Source organism: Vipera berus (assembly GCF_964194415.1).
Source record: "Vipera berus genome assembly, chromosome: 5".
NCBI classification, from domain to species: domain Eukaryota; kingdom Metazoa; phylum Chordata; class Lepidosauria; order Squamata; family Viperidae; genus Vipera; species Vipera berus.
This window is the reverse complement of record NC_138207.1, coordinates 96,618,309-96,642,095: the sequence shown is the minus strand read 5'-3', so window position 1 is coordinate 96,642,095 and position 23,787 is coordinate 96,618,309. Positions and strand designations below refer to the sequence as shown.

The following is a 23,787-nucleotide window of genomic DNA, read 5'->3' as shown; positions in this document are numbered from 1 at the left end:
AGAGTCATGAAGAATTTAGTTTACACTATCCTGGTGCACTAAAGCCTAGCAAGCATAGTATTGCCCTTGTCGAAAGATTAACGGCATAACTGCAATGTAAGTTATTGCCTTATGTTGACTGTAATAGTATAAATGAGATATTTATGAGAACTTCCCATTGCAATAATCCCCATGCATTCTGTCCAAACTATAAAGAATTTAAGTTAGTTTAAATGCATGTCTGCTCCTGATTGAAGATTTATGAAACCGTCACCATTTTATAAAACCAAGAAAAGAGTGCTTTATTTTCTCTCTGTATAAGGCTGCTTGAAGTTGAATTACAACTGTGACCCAGTAAAGTGTTACCATGAGGAAAAGAACCACCTTGTACAACCAGGAATTTAATCTTTGCAAAGGTTTTGTGGGATAGGCATGTCCTTTTTCTCCTAAACAGCCACATGAGGAGGAGAAGAAGGAGAAGGAGAAGAAGAAGAAGAAGAAGAAGAAGAAGAAGAAGAAGAAGAAGAAGAAGAAGAAGAAGAAGAAGAAGAAGAAGAAGAAGAAGAAGAAGATGATGATGATTTAGTAAAGTCATGCACACCAAAGATTTGCGCTAATTTCTTCTTTTTGTGTTCTATATATTTTCTTTCCCCACCCTTTCCTCTGAAGTGAAAAAGGTTAAGTTCATACCATTTTGTTCCTGCTTTTTTTCCTACATTTTTTAAAAAAACAAGTTTTATTAGTTTTTCAAATTACAACCTATATTTTTAGAAAGCATCATGATACCTGGGTAAGTCATCCATTGAGTAACAGAGTTTTCAGTACATAGTTTGGGTTACATCATCATAGCATCCTTCTCTATTTCCCTCAACATTCAATTCAATGTATTTAAAATAACAAATTTCTAAGAATAGCATAGTCAATTAAAGAAGATTTTGTCAATCCAATTTTGATAAGATTTATCTATATCTATTATTAAATTTTATCTAATTTTGCTGTTACAGTAATTATAGTATCCAAGTTTAAACTTTACCATCCCAAATAGTATTCACAACCCAAAGTTCCCTTATCTTATTACACCAAAAATTGTATCATCTAACATACACCCAATATTTAAATAGCTAGCTTCTACCTAATAAACATTGTTTATTTATTTAACATCACAAGTTACCAATCGGAGAGTCTATATTTATCAATCTACTTCTACTTATACATAACCAAAATTTTAACATCAAACATAGGATCCATAAGTCAAATTTCCATTATATCAATATATAAATTTATAATATTTGAAATAAGCTTAGTAAATACTTAAACACATTTTAATTCTATCTCATGAATATTTTCTATTTCAGATCCTAATAAGTCACTAATTGCTAACAAAATGACCTACAATAATTCTCTAGGAATTCATATTTTAAATCTAACTCTAGGTTTCTTTTTTTGCCAGTCGGGTTTCCAGACCCAGGGCTTTAAATTGCCAAGTAGGTCTTCATTTGCTCGCATGTATATTATTTGCACCAGAGGAGGCCATCCAACCATCAGCAATACAAAGGTTGAACCATTTATAGTCATTGTTGCCATGTTAATTCCACTCTCTCTTTTTTTTTTTACATTTTAATATCCCTTCCTCATGGATAAGAGTTTCAGTTTTTGCAACAAAATTGGTTTTGTGACTTCAGTTAATTAGAACCCATTTTGCCCTCACCAAAAAACAACAGTCATCCCCAAATGACTGGAGTGTACCTGATAAACCTAGATTAATGAATGAACACAGCCACAAACTTTTTCAGTAGAAATTCTCCAGTACAAGAAGACCTTACATATGTCTTTTGTGTAGATAAAATCAGCTCGGCCCCAATAAATCTTGGGTAAGCCGATACATTGAATTCCCTTCAAATTGTGACTTCACGTCCTTGAACTGGAAAATTGCCAGGAGCTTTTTCCCAGGCCACAGGAGGAAAACAATATTGTGAGTAAATTGTGAGTAACAATGCCGTTACGCTGATCCTGCGCCTAGACATGAGTCTCCCTGGTGGAAACGTGGCTGTTTGGATTGTAAAGCTCAACACTGATTTCATTTTGGAGACCTGAGCTTGGGTTAGGCATGAGAAAGGACGTCTTTTGATAGCGGGGATCCCAGACTGCTCTCAGCTGCTTGTACCCTGTAAAAATAACCTAAATTCTCACTTATACTTATTAATTTATTTATTTATTTATTTATTTATTTATTTATTTATTTATTTATTAAACTTATATACCGCCCTTCTCCCGTAGGACCCAGGGCAGTTCACAAGGCAATTAAAACAACATTACAATACAAAAATTAATAACAATTAAAATAGATTAAATTTTCCTTAATTAAAATCTAAAACCCCTATAACTCTGATTAAAAACCCAATTACAATGAGTTAAAAAATTAAAAAATCCTCAGTCCTGGCTGGAAAGCTCAAAGAGCCAGGTCTTCAGGTCCCAGCGGAACGAACGAAAATCAGGGGCAGTCCTAAGCTCTACGGGTAACTGGTTCCAGAGGGCCGGTGCACCCACAGAGAAGGCCCTCCCCCTGGGCGTTGCCCGCCGGCAATCCTTTGCCGGCAGCACCCTGAGAAGGCCCTCCCTGTGGGAGCGCACAGGACGAAGGGAACTTGATGCCGGCAGCAGGTGTTCCCTCAGATATCCCGGACCCAAGCCATTTAGGGCTTTATAGGTCATCACCAGCACCTTGAATCTCACCCGGAGGGCAACCGGAAGCCAATGCAGCTCGTGGAGCAGAGGTGTTATATGGGAGTATCGGGAAGCCCCCATCACAACTCGCGCGGCTGCATTCTGCACCAGTGGTCCTCAAGGGCAGCCCCATGTAGAGAGCATTGCAGTAGTCTAACCGGGAGGTCACGAGCGCATGAGTGATAATTTGCTTGCTCAGTGATAATTAAATTAGTACAGCAAACCCCTCTGAGGATTTTTATTCTCTGATAAAATTTCCATTGCCCTATGGAAGTTTCTTTTTTCTGTGCATGATGGCGAGGGAATTCAGGAAATCTCTTCTAACCTGGAATCTAGAAAGAGTGCAGAGAAGATCAACAAAAATAATTGGTTTCTTATAAGGAACTACTTAGATTGCGAGGGAATGATTGGCATCTTAAATCATTAGAGGAGTTAAGACAAGAAAACATAAGTTACTCTTGGTTTCAATATACCCAATTGAAAGCTAGGTGGAAGTCAGATCAAAAGGTTGGCATCACAATTACAGATCAAAATTTAGTAAAACAAATTAGAGATTTAAATTGTGCACATATAAACAGGATATATAATGCTTTAATTGAATTGGATTCGGAAACGGAACTGGTTAAAGACTGTATGATAAAGTGGGCACAAAATATTCAGGAACCAATTTCGTTGCACACCTGGGAGATAATTTGGGTCAGAAATGTTAAATTTACTCAGGCTCAAAATTTAAGAGAAAATTTTTATAAAATGTTTTATAGATGGCATCTGGATCCCAAGAAGTTGTCCAACATGTATCCTAATTTACAGTCTAAATGTTGGAGATGTGGTAGTTTAGAAGCTACCTATTTTCACATGTGGTGGACTTGTAGAAATATAAAAGCTTTTTGGATCAAAATTTGGTGGAACATTCAAAAGATTTTTAAGAGAAAGATAAAGTTTTCTCCGCAATTGTTTTTATTGGGTATTGTTGTAGATTGTGATGTTAAAGAAACTAACTTGATGTTGAACATGATAACAGCAGCACGGTTACTGGTGGGACAATATTGGAAGAAGGATAGTTTGCCTACTATAGAAGAATGGGTGTTTAAAGTTTCGAATCTTGCAGAAATGTCTAAGATTTCTGCTTATTTGAAAGATCATTCACAGGAAAGATATATTTCAGTTTGGAGGAGATGGATAAATTATATTCAGAACAAATATGGGACTAAAAAGTATCATTTAGCTTATGAGTAGATTTTAGTGGGATATTGTTATTGGTACGTTGTTTGTAGTTATGTTAAAGGGGAGTTAAAGCACATTATGAATTTGGTTAATTGTATATTATGCATAATTTTTATTTAGAATATGATTATTGTAACTATAATCCTGTATTTAGCTCTGGGAAGTGGGGGGGGGGAAGTGGGCGGGTTTGGGTGGGAGGGATTTGGGGATATATTGTAACATTTTGTTTTTGTAAAACTCTTTAATAAAAAAAAACAACCAAAAATAATTAGGGTACTGGAGGCTACAGTTGCAGGAATCAGGTATCTCTAGTCCAGGGGTGGGGAACCTTGGCTCTTTTATGACTTGTGGACTTCAAGTCCCAGAATTCCTGAGCCAGCCACTCCTGCTCTAGTCTAAGCTGGAAACACGGAAAGCAAAGCAGATCCAGCCAAGTGCAAATAGATCAATAATGTCTGCAAAAGCAGCTGTAGGAGAACACATAATATCCTGAATTGGAAAATCATATTTTGCGGGTTTTTCTCTTCATCAGTGTAAACTGTTTGAAAGTGGTAGAAGCACTTTGAATTGCCATCATGCAACAAACTTTGGCCGATCTGGGGCGGGGGGGGGGAAATAAAAGGTCCTTGGATAGGAAATAAATAAATGATATCACTGAAGGGCTGACTTGGGGGTTGAGTTGAGTACAAATGAAGAGAGGCCTCTGAAGTCCACATCAACATGTGACTGTTTTGCTCACGGATGGGATAATATAACGACACCACAATCGTTTTACGTCATAACGTACCCATTAACTTCTGCACGTTGTGGCTTTTAGTGGACACTAATGGTTTGGCTCAGAAAAAGAAAATATTCAAAAAATTTGCAAGCATTTGCAATATCTTTCTTCCCCTAATTATACCGACTTCTCTGTTCCCTTCTTTTGCAGGATTGAGCCAGTCCCATTCTTAGTGAGCAGAAGACATCCAGGCAGGATTAAATGAACACCTATTTATGAGGAGGGACGCGGTGGCTCAGTGGGTTAGGACGCTGAGCTTGTTGATCAAATGGTCGGCAGTTTGGCGAGTCAAATCCCGAGTGCCGCGTAACAGAGTGAGCGCCTGTTACTCGTCCCAGCTTCTGCCAACCTAGCAGTTTGAAAGCATGTAAAAATGCAAGTAGAAAAATAGGGACCACTACGGTGGGAAGGTAACAGCGTTCCGTGCGCCTTTGGTGTCTAGTCATGCCGGCCACATGACCACGGAGACATCCTCGGACAAGCGCTGGCTCTTCGGCTTTGAAACGGAGATGAGCACCGGCCCCTAGAGTCGGAAACGACTAGCACGCATGTGCGGGGGAACCTTTACCTTTACCTTTACCTTTACCTATTTATGTACTTTATCATGGCCCTGATTTATCAGGTCCCTTGGTAGTTTACAATTTAAAAAAACAACGACAACAATATGATTGAAAAGCTCAGGCCGTTTTATGGAAATACATAGGAAATGGGAGCCCTTTGTGATCAAACTTTGCCTTTATTTTATAGTGACAAGACTAGACAGCTTTTTAAAAATATATCCTAAACCTTCAAACCAGTTGTTTATATTGGAAGTTGTTCTGATCTAAAGTTAAGCTCCATAGTTTACGTAAATCATGTCAGAGGCCCAAGAGGTAATAATGATACTCTTCGCTAGCTTGGAAAATTGGAGTCGTCCACTTGGACTAACAATAAATGCCAATAAGATAAAGTGTGATGTGTAGCTGTTAAAGGTAAATAGAGAATCAGTGAGCTTGTAGGACAATGAAAATGTAATATGTACTGGGAAGAACTGATATCCTTTGATACTTTCCCCAACGAGAGGAAATGCATAAGACAGATGCAAAAATGTAGCCATTTAAATGGGTACAGGCAGGACGTTCGTCTCTCAGGTAAATATTTATCAAAGGCTGGTACTTTATCACCCAATGAACTGGAAAGATTTTTTATTTTTTATTTATTTTTAATTCCATTTATATCCCGCCCTTCTCCGAAGACTCAGGGCGGCTTACAAGCTTAGCAGTAGCCTTCATTCTATGTATATGCCTGCTTATTAGGGCTTTCACACACACCCCAAGCGGCATTATTACAAAGTCAGCTTAATTGCCCCCAACAATCTGGGTCCTCATTTTACCTACCTCGGAAGGATGGAAGGCTGAGTCAACCTTGAGCCTGGTGGGATGCAAACCTGCACTAATTGCAGGCAGCTGGTGTTACTTAAGGAGGCATTAGCCCACTGCTCCACCAAGGCTCTTTTTAAGATGCGCTGTAAATTTGATGATGGAAATGAGATTTATTCAGAAGCTGGTGCAAGCACATTTAAGTCAAACCAAGGAAATAGGGTTAATTTTTATCACTGCAGACTCTCTGCTGATAAAAGGTAAAGGTAAAGGTTCCCCCGCACATGCGTGCTAGTCGTTTCCGACTCTAGGGGCCGGTGCTCATCTCCGTTTCAAAGCCGAAGAGCCAGCGCTTGTCCGAGGACGTCTCCGTGGTCATGTGGCCGGCATGACTAGACGCCAAAGGCGCACGGAACGCTGTTACCTTCCCACCGGCGTGGTCCCTATTTTTCTACTTGCATTTTCACGTGCTTTCAAACTGCTAGGTTGGCAGAAGCTGGGACGAGTAACAGGCGCTCACTCTGTTACGCGGCACTCGGGATTCGACCCGCCAAACTGCCAACCTTCTGATCGACAAGCTCAGCGTCCTAACCCACTGAGCATTTCACAACTTTTGGAAAAAGAAAAGCAAGTCAACCATTTAGTATACCTACATGGTAGGCAAGTCAGTTTATTTCAAATGAAGAAAGAAGTTGGATTCGATTTTCTTCACACATCTGAATGGAAGAGATATCTTCTCCTAAGATGAGGACTATTCTCACAGTGCTCTTTTTAGCAAACATGTTGAAAAGAATGGTTATAAGTCTTCCAGTTACTGAATTATTCCCCATTAACAACCAATATAATGCCTCATACATTAAGGCAAATATGTTCTGGCTTTCTTCATCAATCCACAAGTTCTCTTCACTGATAATGAACAAGATTGAAACTCAATGCTTACCTAACAGGCTCCAAAGTCTTCATCCTTCTAGGAACCATCCCTAACAACCCCAAGTAGGAATATTTGTCCACCCCACATTTGTATGACCCAACAATGGTGAAATATTTTGTTTCCCAGGGCTTCATTTAATGTATATTATTTATTTATTTATTTTATTTTATTTATTTTATTGTATTTATATACCTCCCTTTCCCGAAGGGCTCAGGGCGGTTTACAGGGTGATTAAAACAAAAAATACAAAAGTTAAAAACAATTAAAAAAAATTATATCAATCCCTGAACAAATAAAAACCCCAATTAAAATTAAAATTAAAATTCTCCTTCCATTGATCCCTTTGTTAAAGAGGTAGGCAATTTTGTACATGCATTTAAAGTTTTGAAAGATATCTTCAATTCAGATTGTCTGAGGAATCCGATTAATTTTATAAGGAGGAGGAATTGTCCAGGAATCATTTTTTTTTCAAAAGCATATAAAGCGAAAACTTTCAGTTCTGACTCAAATGTGGTTTGAAATTAAAGGAGAGACTTGAACACAGGTAGTATCTAACTGAAGAACAGCCAGACTTGCCTCCAGCTGTCTTTAAGAGGGAAAGATCTGGAATGCTTCCTGGGAATGTAGACCTACAGTATGTATGAAGACTTCCAGAGAGAACCCTGTAAGTACAGCTTAAGGAGGAAAAAAAGATACAAACTCCAACTTCCTGGAATTACTCAAAACAGAACTGAGCTGTAACAGATAACGGTCAAGAGAAGCATCAGCTATAAAAACCTCTAGAAAAACCAAAGTCATGCTGCTTAAATCCAATCTTCATAAATTCTTTCTCCTTGAAGACGCTGTTTATCAGTTTGCCTTGGCAATTGGACTGTTTCACAGTTATGTTCCTGATTTATAGCCTGTTTTGTTTTGCTCCTTTTGTAGGAACTTCTGACTTTCTTGAGACAGTTTACCTAGTCCTGTGTACCCCTTTGGCAGTTTGTTTGTGAACAGCAAAGTCAGACTTTGAGGGCAAGAAATTCCAACCTTGGTTGGGGGGGGGCTGTAATTTGCACTTCAGTGATGGGCACCGATCATCCCAGATTCATAATTTAGGCTTGCAGATTAAGTTAACATCATTATCATTTCAAAATATTTCTGTACCATGTGTGATTTTCTTGCTCTGAAATTTGGTGGGTCTTGGATTTTCATTTTAATGCTTGTTCTTTTTTGAAGCAAAGTCAAAATACCTTCCCTCTCAATGCACAAACCCTGAAGTTCAAACGTTAATGCTAGCCCCCATTTCAAATAGTCTTGTTTGCTTCTAATATTGCAGTTTTCCCACCAACAGGTTAGGAGAAAATAGAATTTATTCTAAAAGGTCAGCCTCTTCATTCATCTTTCTTCACAAGCAGGTTTTCACTTTTAGAATAAGCACTGGAATTTAGAAAAGAAAATTTAGATCAACAACATGCATTTGAGCTAGGAAAATGCACCCATGGTATTTTTATTAATATTCCAAAGTGTATAGAAAACAGCTATGAGAGTAATCAGAGTTCTCAGATATTTAATCTATAATACTGTAATTCTCTGCATATTCATTCCAACCAGTTGGGTTTTTTGAGGTTTGTCACCCCAAGCTTAATGAACCCACATTGAGGCTGCAGTTTCAAATACTAACATGTGGCAGCTTTGAAAATCCGTATTCTCTTGCTGAAAAGCACCATCAATGATCTTCAGGAACCTGCATATAATCCCTGGTTTTATTTTGTTTGTGATTGCCTCCTTGTTAGTTGCAGTGATTGCCTTTTTAAAAGAAGTGGAGCAAGGTGTGACTGTTGCAATATATCTGTGTGTGTGTGCGTGTGTGTGTGAAAGCATTCAGAATACACTTGCTTAGTCCCAGACACGGGACAAATCTTATTTCCTGTTTCAGCCTAGCCCAAGGCCATCTACAGGCAGTAGCGACAGCAGTGGCAGCTCATATTTGTGTAATTTTTTTGGCTTGCTAACAAAGAATAAAGGGAGACTGATATGATCATTTCAAACTTATTTGTTCTCATCAGTCAGCCATACCCTTCTGAGATTCGAACCTGGGCCGACTGCGTCTTAAGCAGTTGTTTTAACCTCTAAGCAAGTGTATTCTGAATGCTTAACAAACATTTAACACATATCTTCCTTGCTTCTCAGCTAACAGAGAGAGCGAGAGCCAGCCTGTGGCCTAGAGTTTAAAACAACTGCTTAAGACGCAGTCGGCCCAGGTTCGAATCTCAGAAGAGTATGGCTGACTGATGAGAACAAATAAGTTTGAAATGATCATATCGGTCTCCCTTTATTCTTTGTTAGCAAGCCAAAAAATTTACACACACACACACACACACACACACACACACACACACACACACACACACACACATATATATATATATATATATATATATATATATATATATATATATATATATATATATATATATATATATATATATATATATATATATATATATATATATGAAATGCTTGTTAACTATTTAGATTACCTTGCTAGGTCCCAAACACGGGACAAATCTTATTGCCTGTTTCAGCCGAACCCAACGCCATCCACAGGCTGTAGTCACAACAGGGTTAGGCTGAAATAGGCAATAAGATTTGTCCCGTGTTTGGGGCCTAGCAAGGTATTCTAAACTACTTAACAAATACTTAAAACATATCTCCCTTGCCTCTCCGCTAACAAAGCGAGAAAGAGCCTGTGGCCTAAAGGTTAGAACAATTGCCTAATGTGCAATCGGCCCAGGTTCAAATCTCAGAAGGGTATGGCTGACTGATGAGAACAAATGAGTTTGAAATGGCCATATTAGTGTCCCTTCAATTCTTTGTTAGCAATTTACACAAATATGAGCTGTCACTGTTGTGACTACTGCCTGTCGATGGCCTTCGGTTAGGCTGAAACAGGGAATAAAGATTTGTCCCATGTTTGGGGCCTAGCAAGGTAATCTAAAATAGTTAACAAGCATTTAACATATATAGTATATATACATACACACACACACACACACACACACACACTTCAGGGTTTAGGCATAGTAATTCAGAATGATAAAAAAAGCCAGAATCCTGTAGTGATAATTGATAAGCACAATTGAAATCAGCCTGTGTCGATTCCAGGAACTTCAGCACAGATAGACGAAAGGATGGGGAGATGCCATAAACCACAACTGATTATAAGCCGCCCTGAGTTACCTTGAGGTAAGATGGGCAGGCTATAAGTTTTATAAAAAAATAAATAAATTAGGGCATGGGCAGCACAACTCTCCATCGAAGTCCTTGAGGGCAGGTCTGTTTGTGGTTGGCAGTGTCCCAGTGAGAACTGATAGGCTTTTTTTCCTTCCCATGTGTCAAAATGCCTGAAGCCCCCGAGGCTTTGTCTGCTTTCCTTAAAACATAAAGCTTTCACACTAATCCTAGTGTGCTGAAAAAGAGCCCCTATTTTGTATCTCAGGACTGGCACTGAGGTGCTCTTGTGGTTTGGAGGGGTGTTTTGAAGGGGAACATTTCCATGGTAGAAGTTGGAAATTTAACTACCTGCAGCAGATATAAACAAGGGGCATGGATTCTGCACCGCTCTTGTTTGCAGGGAATGCCCGCTGAAATAAAATTACAAATGAATGAGATAATTTGTAGATCAGGGTTGAAATGAGGGGTCCTTGGTGGTCTCTGAGCTTGGTTGTTTTCTTGAAGACATTTCATTACCCAAATTACTGCATGCATGATGTTACCTAGTCTGGGTATTGAAAGGTCTGCAAGAAAAAAAACCAAGCTCAGAGACCACCAAGACCCCTGAAATAAAATTAACTTGGAAAGGGGACTGATGGCATATTGTAGAAGATACCTCTATGTGAGTGAATAGGATGTGTTGTGTTGTGGGTTCTGAAGAGCAGGGAAGACGCCAGGCAGATGAGTACAGAAGAAACATAGCTTTATTGTAACTAAGACTGTACTGTACTGGGGCTTTGGGGTAACGTTGCACAATATATATATAGTCCACATGCTCTGAACAACCAATCAGATTGAACCCATTATTCCCGCCACGTTAACTGCTGCCAGGACTGGAGACGTCCTGTCTGGGTTACTGGAGAACCGTTAGTTCTCCAGCAGCACACGTGATTAAACCCCCAGAAGCTCAGTACATAACAGGATGTTTATTTATTTATTTATTTATTTATTTATTAGTTTTTATAAACCGCCCTTCTCCTGAGGGACTCGGGGCGGTGTACAGAGGAAGGAAGGTATACAGATGAACAATAAAAATAATAAAAACAATAGTGAAAACAAACTGGGACCCCAATTAACGCTATCATGCCAGGCCGGACTGCTGGAACAGGAAAGTTTTTAAGTCGCGTCGGAAGGTACGGAGGTCGGGGGCCATCCGGATTTCGGTTGGTAAGCTGTTCCAGAGGGCTGGCGCACCCACTGAGAATGCCCTCCCCCTGGGGGCCACCAGCCGACATTCCTTGAGCGGTGGCACCCTGAGGAGGCCCTCTCTGTGGGAGCGCACAGGACGGTGGGGTGCTGACATTGGCAGAAGGTGCTCCCGTAGGTAGTCCGGACCCATGCCATGTAGGGCTTTGTATGTCATTATTAGCACCTTGAACTTCACACGGAAGGCAACCGGAAGCCAGTGCAGCGCACGGAGGAGAGGTGTGATATGGGAGTATCGGGAGGCTCCCAAGAGTGTCCGTGCCGCTGTGGAAACCTACCCAGCATACAGCCAGCCGTGACGCTAATTGGGGCAGTCCAAGCATTTCTCAAATGCCCTTGAAATTGCGGGCTCACCATCAGAAAGAACGATGGGTAGATTCTGGAGGGAAGTTAAAAGAGCCTTGGTGGAGCAGTGGGCTAATGCCTCCTTAAGTAACACCAGCTGCCTGCAATTAGTGCAGGTTCGAGTCCCACCAGGCTCAAGGTTGACTCAGCCTTCCATCCTTCCGAGGTAGGTAAAATGAGGACCCAGATTGTTGGGGGCAATTAAGCTGACTTTGTAATAATGCCGCTTGGGGTGTGTGTGTGTGAAAGCCCTAAGAAGCAGGCATATACATAGAATGAAGGCTATTGCTAAGCACATTGATTTGTGCTTCTTAGATTGTAAGCCGCCCTGAGTCTTTGGAGAAGGGCGGGATATAAATGGGATTAAAAAAAAACCCAGGAAAAAGTAAATATTCAATTATTACATACCTACTTTGAGTTGTGTTTTGTTTCCTATTTCAGGAATGTCACACTCCCTTTCAAACAAGGGATTTCCAATGAGATTTAGGTTTATTCAGAGTGAAATCCAGCAGGCTAAAAGAGGTCTCTTCGACAAGCCAAGGGACATCTCTGTTTTTTGACCTTTGACATGGCTTCCTAGAACTACGTTCTTTTTTTCTGAGAGACCTAAAGAGTGATTTCTGTTTCTCTTTGGCAGATATTCGTGGCCTACAAGGATTTCTGGATCAGGCTTCAAAGCTGGGACTTGACGTGTCTTTACAAAAAGTAGACAGAAACATCAGCAGGGTTTTTGCCAGCCTTTTTACTTCCATGAGAACGGAAGAGCTGAACCGCTATCGAGATACGTTACGGAGAGCCATCTTGCTTCTGAGCCCAAGGGGAGCCCAGACGTTCATCAATGAGGTTAGTGCTGTCTTCCTGGAATCTTTTCTTAACCGAAAGTCGTAAGAGAAGTGTTTTCTCCCTTCTTGTTGATGTTCCTCACCGATCTAATAGCTTTAAAGATGCAAATGTAAGGAAAATCTTATCTGCTATCCATGTTCATGTGATTGATAGATGAACACAACTGGATACTCTTCACCAAGGCTTTTTTTCTCTTAGAACACTCAGAACGGAGTTCCGGCACCTTTTTTGGATGGAACCTTGTAGGGTAGGCAAGGCGGGTTGTATGACATGTGTGAGTTCCGGCACCTTTTTCTTTTACAAAAAAAGCACTGCTCTTCACTGATAGGAGTGATTATGGGGTGTGATCAGCTTATTTGGAAAATGGTTCCATACATTTCCCTTATTTATACTACATTTATTTATGCTAACCTGGTGTTTTCCTTTTTGGGCAAAGCTTACGTCACATTCATCACTGCTGTGGTTGTTAAAATCCTAGTACCACAAGTTTGATGTAGTAAGGCAAAGACGCATGTATGTTTTGAAATGGACTGATATTTCATTTTTTTTATAGTGGATCTGATGAATTACCCCTATGGAAAAGTAATTTTTTGATGAATTAATATTTTAATGAATGCTATCATATATATAAATGAATCAATAATGTATTTTTGACAGGGATCATCAGCTAATTAATCTTCACATGGAATTATGAGGAACAGTTAATTGCTCATTTTGAGGGAATGGGAATAAAGAATTACGGAAGCTCATAAAATCAAAAAGGGTCAGAGTGCAGAAAGCTGTCTAAACATGTTCTTTTTTAGTTTCTGCTTTGTTTAGATTGAATAATATAATATTACATAATACACATTTGTATTTGATAACTATCTAGTTATCATTGCTATGTGGAATAACGTTCTCATTGGTTGATATTTTTTTCTCTCTGTCTCTTTAATGAAATTGATTTAGAGCAATTTGAAAAATCAAAAAACAAAGTTCCCATAAATGCAATAGATCAGATAAAAAGAGGATACAATTTTAATTTACTTTATTTGTCTTTTTATGGTTTATCAAATGTGGAACATTGTTATGGTTTACCAGGGCCTGAACCTATATTTAACGTTTTATTTATTAACCAATTGGTGGTTGTCTCGTTTGCTTGCAAAACGTAGACTGTTGCTTTTTGATTATTTCCTTTCCTGGAGAGAATATGAAATGAATTTTCACTGCTTTCTTCCAAGATGCTTTTTTTTTCATTTTTAATATTTCCCAGTCACATCTACAACCCTGTTTTGTTTTCTTTCTTTGTTTTGTTATGCTTTCTAAATAGCAGCCAGGTATAAAACTGTTTAGCTTTTAAAGATCAGCCAAAGAAACAAATAGAAGAAAAATTAGAACAAAGAAAACATGGCTTCCTACTTCAGTGGTATACATTGCACTATTAACCTCTGGAATCCATCATATCAAAATATAGCAATGGCCACTAATGGAATGGGATTAAATATCTCAATGAAAGACCAATCCAGAGGTTTTGAAGACCTAGGGCAGGGGTAGGCAACCTCGGCTCTTTTATGACTCCTGGACTTCAGCTCCCAGAATTCCTGAGTCAGCTGACTCAGGAATTCTGGGAGTTGAAGTCCATGAGTCATAAAAGAGCTGAGGGTGCCTACCCTTGACCTAGGGTTACATCTGAGTTGTGGAAAACCTACCTCTAAATATCAGTTGTAAGGGAGCCATAGTTGCAGAGGGGGTGTGTCTCCATTTCTTGCTTTTGTGAGTATCTGAGAGGATTTTATCGGCTTTCATGAGAAAACGCTGGACTGAAATGGGATTTGTTTTGATCTTACCAACTTGCATATTTAAGGCCTTGTGTGGGCCCTGGGTCCAATGGACACAAGTTTCATTGTACCCTGAGAATTATGACAACATACTCTGGAATCCGAACTCTGTATGTTGCATTGTGGGGTTTGAAAACTTAAGAAAGATATGCAAGGTAATCTTTTTAGAGAGGTTGTTCCCCATTGTTCTGTCAAAGGGCCCTGGGTTTCGTTCCGCACACGCGCTTGATTTTTCCATCCTTCATTGGAAACATCACAGTGAGCTGTTGACACCATTTCAGCTAATTTAAGGTTTTCCAGGGTGCTTTGAAATTGCTTCCCTTATATACATTCGTGGTCTTCCAACATATCAAAGGATGCTCTTCCAAGCTGCCTTTCACGCTTGCTGAAAAGAAGCTGGATAAATTAAGGACTGTGCTATATTTCTATTCATTCCAGCAGCAATATTTCATTATGTGCTTTTCAACCGCTGCCCTCCAAAATACATAACTTCTCCTAATATTCAGGCTTGCCATTCACATGTTAGAAAGGCAACGGCCCTGCAGGATGTGAAGTTTAAAGGGTAATGCACTAAATTATCATGCTGCTCAGACCTTCCATAGAGAAAAAGGGACATTACAGGAATTATTAGGCTAATGATCCTGATATTTTTCCAGATCCCTGCAGGAATATACGTCTGGGCTGAATGAAGAAGTAATTTGTTCCAAAAAAAAAAAAATCTTCTGTTACTGAATCTTGATTGATTCAGCAAAGCTTTAGGAGACGAAAAGTTGAATAATGGAACTATGTAATCTTTTTAAAGGCTGTATGCCTTTGAAATATGCTAAAGGGGATAATTTGGCAATCATATAGGCCATATGGAAGTTAGCAGGTTACTTAACTCTATATACTATTTATGAACCCGTGAGCCACCTGCACAGTATTACAGTCCCTGGGGGAAGGAAATACAGCATTTTTTTTACTCGGGTTGAAGTGTGGCATTTGAGATAAAATGGATTTTTAATAGGTTTGGGAAAAAAAAGAGATATTGTCCCATTCTTGTGAGGTCTGGGTGACCTGGATCAGTTTCTATCATGCCATCAAGGCCTGGGAGCTATTCTGCGGGAAAGATAGCTAGGCATCATATCCTTTTGGTACAATCTATCTTTTGTCTTTGAAAGACTGGAAAGGCTTTTGTGTGGGAATCAACGGCCGAGCTGTTCAGAGAAAGAACTCGGCCAGAACCAAAAATGATGGTTACATAAGAGCCAGGCAATGGCGAAATATTAATAGATGAGTCATCTTTAAAGTATCCAGATCCTAAAAAGGGGGAAATTTGCTCCCCTTCCTTTTTTCCCTTCTTCATGGGAGCTAAGTGAGAGGGCTGGAGGCTACATGGCTTTTACTATGCATCTCTGCTTGGTATTATTTTCATCTCTGCTTCTAAAGTCTTAGAAATGAGGGAAGAAACTGGGGATGGATGATACGACTAAGACGCGTTGATCTGTGATGTTGGAAATAGTGTGATTAATGTGTTTCTGAAGGGCGGCACCACAATTCCAGTGTTATCCCAATTTGGTCCTGAGACCAAAGTTAAGATTTAAGACTTCCTCTGTTTAAAATGAGATTAAAATAAAAATTGGGATCAAACGGTCCAATTCACTGTTGATGGATGTGTATTTTTCTTCTTCATCAAAACACTCTGCAATAGAGAAAGTCTAAAATAAAATCAGAGAACTGTGCAAATATTAGTATAACCTAGAACTCATTTGACACCCAACATTAAGCCCTAGTTGTTGACTTCATGAGATAAAACCCTTTTGCAAGCCACAATGGCAGAGAACATAAGGCACACCACACATGTTATGGTTGAATATGTATGAAACACTACCTTTCCTTGGTCTAACTTGCAATGGAATTAAGTTTTGAATCATAGCTCTGCTGACTTGAAAAAACACAGACAACAATTTGTGTATCCATGCAATTTATATAACTGCTGGCATCACCTGACACCTGATGTCATGTTCTGGTCTCCTGGTCTCTTTCAAGGTAAAGGTAAAGGTAAAGGTAGAAGTTCCCCTGCACATGCATGCTAGTCGTTTCCGACTCTAGGGGCCGGTGCTCATCTCCATTTCAAAGCCGAAGAGCCAGTGCTTGTCCGAGGACATCTCCATGGTCATGTGGCCGGCATGACTAGACGCCAAAGGCGCACGGAACGCTGTTACCTTCCCATCGTAGTGGTCCCTATTTTTCTACTTGCATTTTTATGTGCTTTCGAACTGCTAAGTTGGCAGAAGCTGGGACGAGTAACAGGCGCTCACTCTGTTATGCAGCACTTGGGATTCGACCCGCCAAACTGCCAACCTTCTGATTGACAAGCTCAGCGTCCTAACCCACTGAGCAACCACGTCCCTTTTTCTTTCAAGGTAGTGAGGAGCAAAAACAACAACAACCCACTTCTGTAATTTGATGTTCATCAGAATGATCTCCCTTGTAATGTGAGTAGAATAGATAAAGTTTGGAAGCTCAGGAGAAACACCAGTGCTTTGACTAAAGGTCACTAGCACCTTGGCAGGAGGGTAAGATTTATCCCCAATTTAGAGCTTTGAGGAGAAGCAAAGTTGAGTTCTATGACTTAAATGGCTTCCCAAATCCAGTGACCTATTTAGGAGGCGAGTGATATTGTCAGATTAAGGAAGATGATCTGATGATGATCAGCGTATAAATGCCACATCTGGGCTGCAATAATTCATATCACCATTAGGTTCCAGGAAAGAGTTCCAGGAAATACTGTCCCTTGGTTTCCATTGACTGGTCTTCGGGAAGTTGGCATTCTTTTATATATAATCATTATATTTGTCCCCCAATTGCAATCCAAGGAGATTCTTGGTGGCTTGATAGCAATACAGATATCATTAAAATACCCTTAGTCTAGTTTTGCTTAGACCAAAACTGAAAAGAGTTAAATATTTAAAACAATGATTTGAGGCATGTGACTAATATCTTTATTACGATGATCTGTTGCGCCGTTAGCCAGACGTTAAGATTGAAGTTGGCATTTTTATCCACTGATTGAGTCCTTTCCAAGAATCTGGATAGGCAGAGGTGGATGTTTGATGGCGTTACAGATATTGTCGCAGGATGGAACCTGTTCTGAGTAAACCTGCCTTTTGTGATTGACCCGTTGTGAATTTGTCAGTGTCGATGGTGTTCAAGTGGTGCCCCAGCTATTTTAGGATTGCACCCAAGGCTCCTTATTACTATTGGTGCAACCTTTGCTTTCTTTTGCAATAGTTGTTCCTCTTTTTACTTGGAGGTTTTTGTATTTTGTGATTTTTCTCCTGTTCTTTCTCTTTGCTTCTGTTGGCTCCAGGTAGTGTCACATCAGCTACCCAGACTTTTTGTCTTTCTTGTTCCTCTTATTAAAAAAAAAATCTTGTCTAATTCCTTCTGAATTTCATGGGAAATCTGTCAATCAGGCACCGATAGCTAATTGGATGGCTTGAGTCTAGTTTAACTTCATTGTTTTCAGAATGTATCAGGCCAAGGTCAGCAGCCCCAACTTTAATGTATGTATTTGTGATATTTATGTGTTTCCCTTTTTCCAGCTCTGATTTTCCAGGCTATTCTTCCACCCGATCTGTGACCAGCAATGTAAGCTGGCTTCTGGGTCTCCAGAGCCTGACCATTTCAGCATGTAATAGCCTGTGTTTTGTAAATTGCTTTATTAGCCATTGTTCTTTCTATGTAACCAAGAAAGCCATGCCTGGCACGATCCAGATGTTTGATAGCCTTTTAAATTTAATAATAATTGGTTTTGAGTGCAAAGGGCAAAATTGTGTCAGGTACTTAGAGCAATGGCCGTAAATAAAGCTGCGCTTGAGATAAATTTATCTTTCATGTTAGAATCTCCAGTGGTGGGAATCTTTTGAATGCAGACAATCAAGTTAATCTGAACACATGCAAATTACTATTTCATTACTCTGCTTGTAATCCTTTTTAATAGAGAATTTCAAGTGATGTTGATGGAAAATACTGCAGATAGTATTCCAATAATTCTGGATGTTCAATTAATCAGGAATAATCTAAATCTTGTTTCTGCCTGAGTGAATGATGTGACCTTTAGATTCATTCCATCCATAGCTGGGGAGTGGGCAGGAAAAGGCCCAGACTTAAAAAAAGGACTTTTTCCATTATAGGGTTAGAACTGAATTAACTGTTAATGTTAATTGTCTTAGAATTGTTCCAGGGAAGAACAGCACACTTAAAAATTCTCTCAAAATGTTACATTTCTTTGGCATCAGTTTTGTAATACAGGGAGTCTTCGACTTACCGCCAACAATTGAGCCGAAAATTTATGTTGCTAAGTGAGACATTTGTTAAGTGTGTTTTGCCCCATTTTATGATATTTCTTGCAACAGTTGTTAAGTGAACAATTGCAGTTGTTAAGTTAGTGACATGGTTGCGAAGTGAATCTGGCTTCCCCATTGACTTTGCTTGTCAAAAGGTCGCAAAAGTTGATCGCACAAACCTGGGACGCTGTGCAACCATCATAAATATGAATCAGTTGCCAAGCAACCGAATTTTGATGGCGGGATCATTGGGATGCTGCAATGGTCATAAGTGTAAAAAAACAGTCATAAGTCACTTTGTAATGTCACTAAACAAACTGTTGTAAGTTGAGGACTACCTGTATTATATTAGGGTTCTGGGTGGGTTTAGCCTGCTGTTATTCTTAGGGCAAAATGGGGTGTGCTTAAGTAAGACTGTTGGAATATTATCTGCCCGCAAAAAATTAATATTCCGATAGTTTGCAACCATTTGCTGCCACTTTCCCCTGATTTAATCCTGGATTGACATCTTTCTCTCTTCGCTTATTTACTTAGATGATTTACCTATCTGGCTCCTCTATTTGCAAATTGCAACTCTGTGTGGCTAACAGAGAATTAAAGCCCCCAAACCATAGAAATGGGCTGTATAAACAGAGGCATAGAATCAAGATCAGGTGAGGTATTAGTACCGCTTTATAAAACCCTAGTAAGACCACACCTGGAATACTGCAGCCAATTTTGGTCACCATATCACAAAAAGGATGTTGAGAGTTTGGACAAAATTCAGAGAAGAGCAACTAAGATGATCAAAGGCCTGGAGGCTAAAACATAGCAAGAGAGGGCTGCTGGACCTGGGTTTGGCTAGTCTAAAGAAAAGAAGAAATAGGGAAGACATGATAGCATTATTCCAGTATTTGAGGGGCTGCCACATAGAAGAGGGAGTCACGCTATTTTCCAAAGCACTAGAGGGCAGGATGAGAAACAATGGTTGGAAACTGATCAAAGAAAGAAGCAACCTGGAATTAAGGAGAAACTTCCTGATAGCGAGGACAATTAACAAGTGGAACAGCTTGCCCCCAGAAATCGTGGGCACTCCATCACTGGAGATTTTTAAGAAGATGCTAGACAGTCACTCATCTGAGATGGTATAAGTTCTCCTGCTTGAGCAGGGGGCTGGACTAGAAGGCCTCCAAGGTCCGTTCCAGTTCTATTCTATTCTAACAAAAATACCTAAGGCAGACGTGTCAAACACAAGGCCCGGGGGCCGGATCCGGCCCGCGAAGTGGTTTCATGTGGCCCGTGAAGCCATCCTGGAAGCAGTGAGGGAACGGCCCCCAGTGCCTTGGCTCTGGCCCAGAGACCCTCCTTCTGCCAGAGACCCTCAGATCTGTCCCACTCCTGCCCAGGCCCCCATAGGCACCCTTGATGCCAACGATGTAGAGCTGGCCACGCCCATCCAGTAGGCCATGCCCACTCTAGCCACGCCCACCCAGTAGGCCACACCCACCCGGCCCCCTGAGGGCAACCGCAATGCTGATGTGGCCCTCAATGAAATTGAGCTTGACACCCCTGACCTAAGGGAAAATGGCAATCACCATATTGACATTCCCACCACTAAAAGTGGGGTACTTATGCACAGTTGTTTACATATCCAGAATAGGAAAATGGTGAACAAAAGTGTGAATGCCCTTTTAATCAGTACGTCTTATGCTTCCTTTTCAAGAAATAACAGCTTTCAGAGACTTCCTTTATGTCAGCTGAGACTCTTTGAATTTCGCTCTTGGGTCTCCCGCTCGTTCACTTTTGTTGAATTCTTCCAGTGTAGAAGTATTGCTAGGATTTTTGGCAGATACAAAATCTCCAGATTTTCAACAACGTTCCTATCTGGGAAGAGAAGAACCTTCTAAAATGGTAGCTTTTCTGTCAACACTTCACCATTCAGTTGGAGATACATGACTGTCTGAAACCTCGTGGAAATATCCAGCCTCTTTGCATCTTAGTTATCTCATTTCACTGAAAATAAATATTTAACGGTAAAGCTTGTGTTCCTTTTGTAGCAATGCGACACAGTTGGGATGATTAGGACATATGATATTGCCAGGGGAGTAAATAATTAGACTTTCCCAGAAAAAGCAAACTGGATTTAGGCAGAGTTAAGGAGTAAGTGACTATTCAAGTTCCTGATGTTCTCTGAGCTTGGTGGTTTTCTTGCAGACATTTCCTTACCCAAAGTAGATAACATCATCAGTGCACTGATGATAATGATGATGATGATGATGATGATGATGATGATGATGATGATGATGATGATGACTGGTTTGGTAATGAAACATCTGCAAGAAAACCATCAAGCTGAGTAAACACCAAGCATTTGACAGTTTAACGCTGAGTTACAAATATTCTACCAGTGTGCAAGTCCTACAGAACAGTTATTCCTATCTCATTTGCTAGGGGTGAGGCATTTCTTCTCATTTATCTTGAAGTGGGTGGGATCTGGAAAGGTTGCATGGCAAATGTTGCCTACAAGAAATACAACAGGAAACTAGCTTACTTTCCTATTTCCTGAAGAATCAATTTAGTCCATTTACAGAGAATTTCTAGAGAGAAATGTCAACATGTTTCATTTTTAAAAAATACTTAGGTCCCCCTCTCTGCCCCAACCCATAAATGGAGCAACACTTTTCATTCAATTGTGACATTTTTATTCAGTGGTATTGTTTTATCACAATACATATATTTCTCTTGTTTCTACTCTAGAATGGTGGTGCTCTTGATACTTTATGGAAATAATTGAATTATTGGGAGAGAATATTAGCCAACTAATCCCTATGCTTAAACATTGGCCCACTTCACTTCCCTCCTTCCTTCCTGAAGTCATAGTATCTTATATATGTTTTCTCCCATTGTATCTTCACCTTAAATCTGTGAACTAAGTAAATCTAACACTCTCTTTTCATAGGTAAAGGTTCCCCCGCACTTGTGTGCTAGTCGTTTCCGACTCTAGGGGCCGGTGCTCATCTCTGTTTCAAAGCTGAAGAGCCAGTGCTTGTCCGAGGACGTCTCCGTGGTCATGTGGCTGGCATGACTAGACGCCAAAGGCGCACGGAACGCTGTTACCTTCCCACCGTAGTGGTCCCTATTTTTCTACTTGCATTTTTACGTGCTTTAGAACTGCTAGGTTGGCAGAAGCTGGGACAAGTAACAGGCGCTCACTCTGTTACGCGTCACTCGGGATTCAACCCGCCAAACTGCCGACCTTCTGATCGATCTCTTTTCATAGTTTACACTAAAACATAGTATGCAGTATTATCCTATGTAACCTTAAGTTACACATGGAAGGATTGTCCTTCTCTTTCAGTTCAACTATATATTTTTCCCCATACATATATTTTATGATCAATTCTTTCTTTTTTTTAAATGTCAGCAGTAGAATTACTATGTAAATGCCAATGAGTGTTTTTCATACCATGGCATGGTGAAATTTTATTTAATCATTTTGCTTGTGATGGTCACTTTACATGATTTAATGCCAGTATTACATACTTAGAGATAAAATATCTCTAAACAATAAGGAACAGTCTAAATTAAAGTAGATGAAATGGAAACAAAACCCTTTAATAAGACAAAATACCTAAGAATGTCAAAGGCCCAAATATAAGCTAGAGTTTCTTCCTTGGAAAAATGCAGTACACAAACCTAAAAGCTTTGCTGCCCAAAAAATAAAACATTAATAAGCTGCCAGCAACATCTTGGTGATTTTGCTAACCTAGAAATGAGCAGACCTCCATGAACTGAATAATATGAGCTTGAACATCCAAGCTATGATGGTAATTAATGTACATGCATTTGGTTATTTATGTCCTAATTAATTCCACGGTGAACTATTGAAGTATCTCTCTCTGGGCTATGTTTGCAAACAGCTCTGAAACTGCAAATTCTGCAAGCAGTTCCGACGCAGCAAACTGAGAAACATAGCTGTGAATGTATGACACTGATCGGGCCCTTTTTAATTTTGGTGCTTCAATATCACTATCTCTAAAACCAGTTGAAATCCCCAAGGTTTCTCCTAAAATTAAGCTGTCTCAGGAACTGCTTTCTTTCTGAACAAAGAACCTAGAATAATAGGGTTTCGAAGGGATCTTGGAGGTCTTCTAGTCCAATGCTTTGGAGACCCTATCCCATTTGGGACAAATGGCTGCCCAGTTTCTTCTGGAAAACCGCCAATGTTGGAGCACCCATAACTTTCATCTGCACAATCTCTCAATCATCTTCCAAGGTTTTTTCCCCCCTTCCTTTTATGGTGTCGGGGAAGCACCGATAAGCATGTAATGGTTCTTTAGGTGGTGGTGCCAAGACTTAGGAATGTCAGATTGATGGCTCAATGATGGGTTCATTGTTTGTTCTTAAATCAATTTGTCTCAGGTAGTCCTCGATTCATGACCTCGACTTAGGGGACCAGAGTGTCTGATACTAACCAAGTTAAGTGAGTGATGACTGATTTTGTGCCTATTTTGCCACAGTTGTTAAGCGAACCACTGCAGTTGTTGTTCTTTGAATTCCATCTGTATTCCTTCCTTCCTTCCTTCCTTCCTTCCTTCCTTCCTTCCTTCCTTCCTTCCTTCCTTCCTTCCTTCCTTCCTCCCCTCTTTCTTTCTTTCTTTCTTTCTTTCTTTCTTTCTTTCTTTCTTTCTTTCTTTCTTTCTTTCTTTCTTTCTTTCTTTCTTTCTTTTCCTTCCTTCCTTCCTTCCTTCCTTCCTTCCTTCCTTCCTTCCTTCCTTCCTTCCTTCCTTCCTTCCTTCCTTCCTTCCTTCCTTCCTTTATTCCTGGCCTACTTTGCTATCTCTGGCATTGCCTAAATAATACTCAAATTGGGATGAACTTTTAAAAAGCTCTGCTGGCCAGATCAAGGCCAAGTGCTCTGAAAATGGCCTCAATCTCTTTTAATAGCTTTTGAATAGCTTGGTCTGCACATATATGCATCCATTAAACATAACAAGGTAGGATTTTTGTGGCAGTG

At 39.9% G+C, this 23,787-nt stretch overlaps 1 protein-coding gene across 1 annotated transcript in view; it reads left to right on the top strand.

Moving 5' to 3' along the window:
• The window catches only part of GRID1 (glutamate ionotropic receptor delta type subunit 1), a gene marked incomplete at its 5' end in the record, with an annotated part of 689,879 nt that overhangs the window by 446,804 nt on the left and 219,288 nt on the right, over nt 1-23,787 (top strand). Inside the window, one exon of the mRNA XM_081328616.1 lies at nt 12,438-12,643. Within this exon, the coding sequence (XP_081184742.1) occupies nt 12,438-12,643 (206 nt within the window). The remainder of the gene's footprint in view (nt 1-12,437; nt 12,644-23,787) is intronic.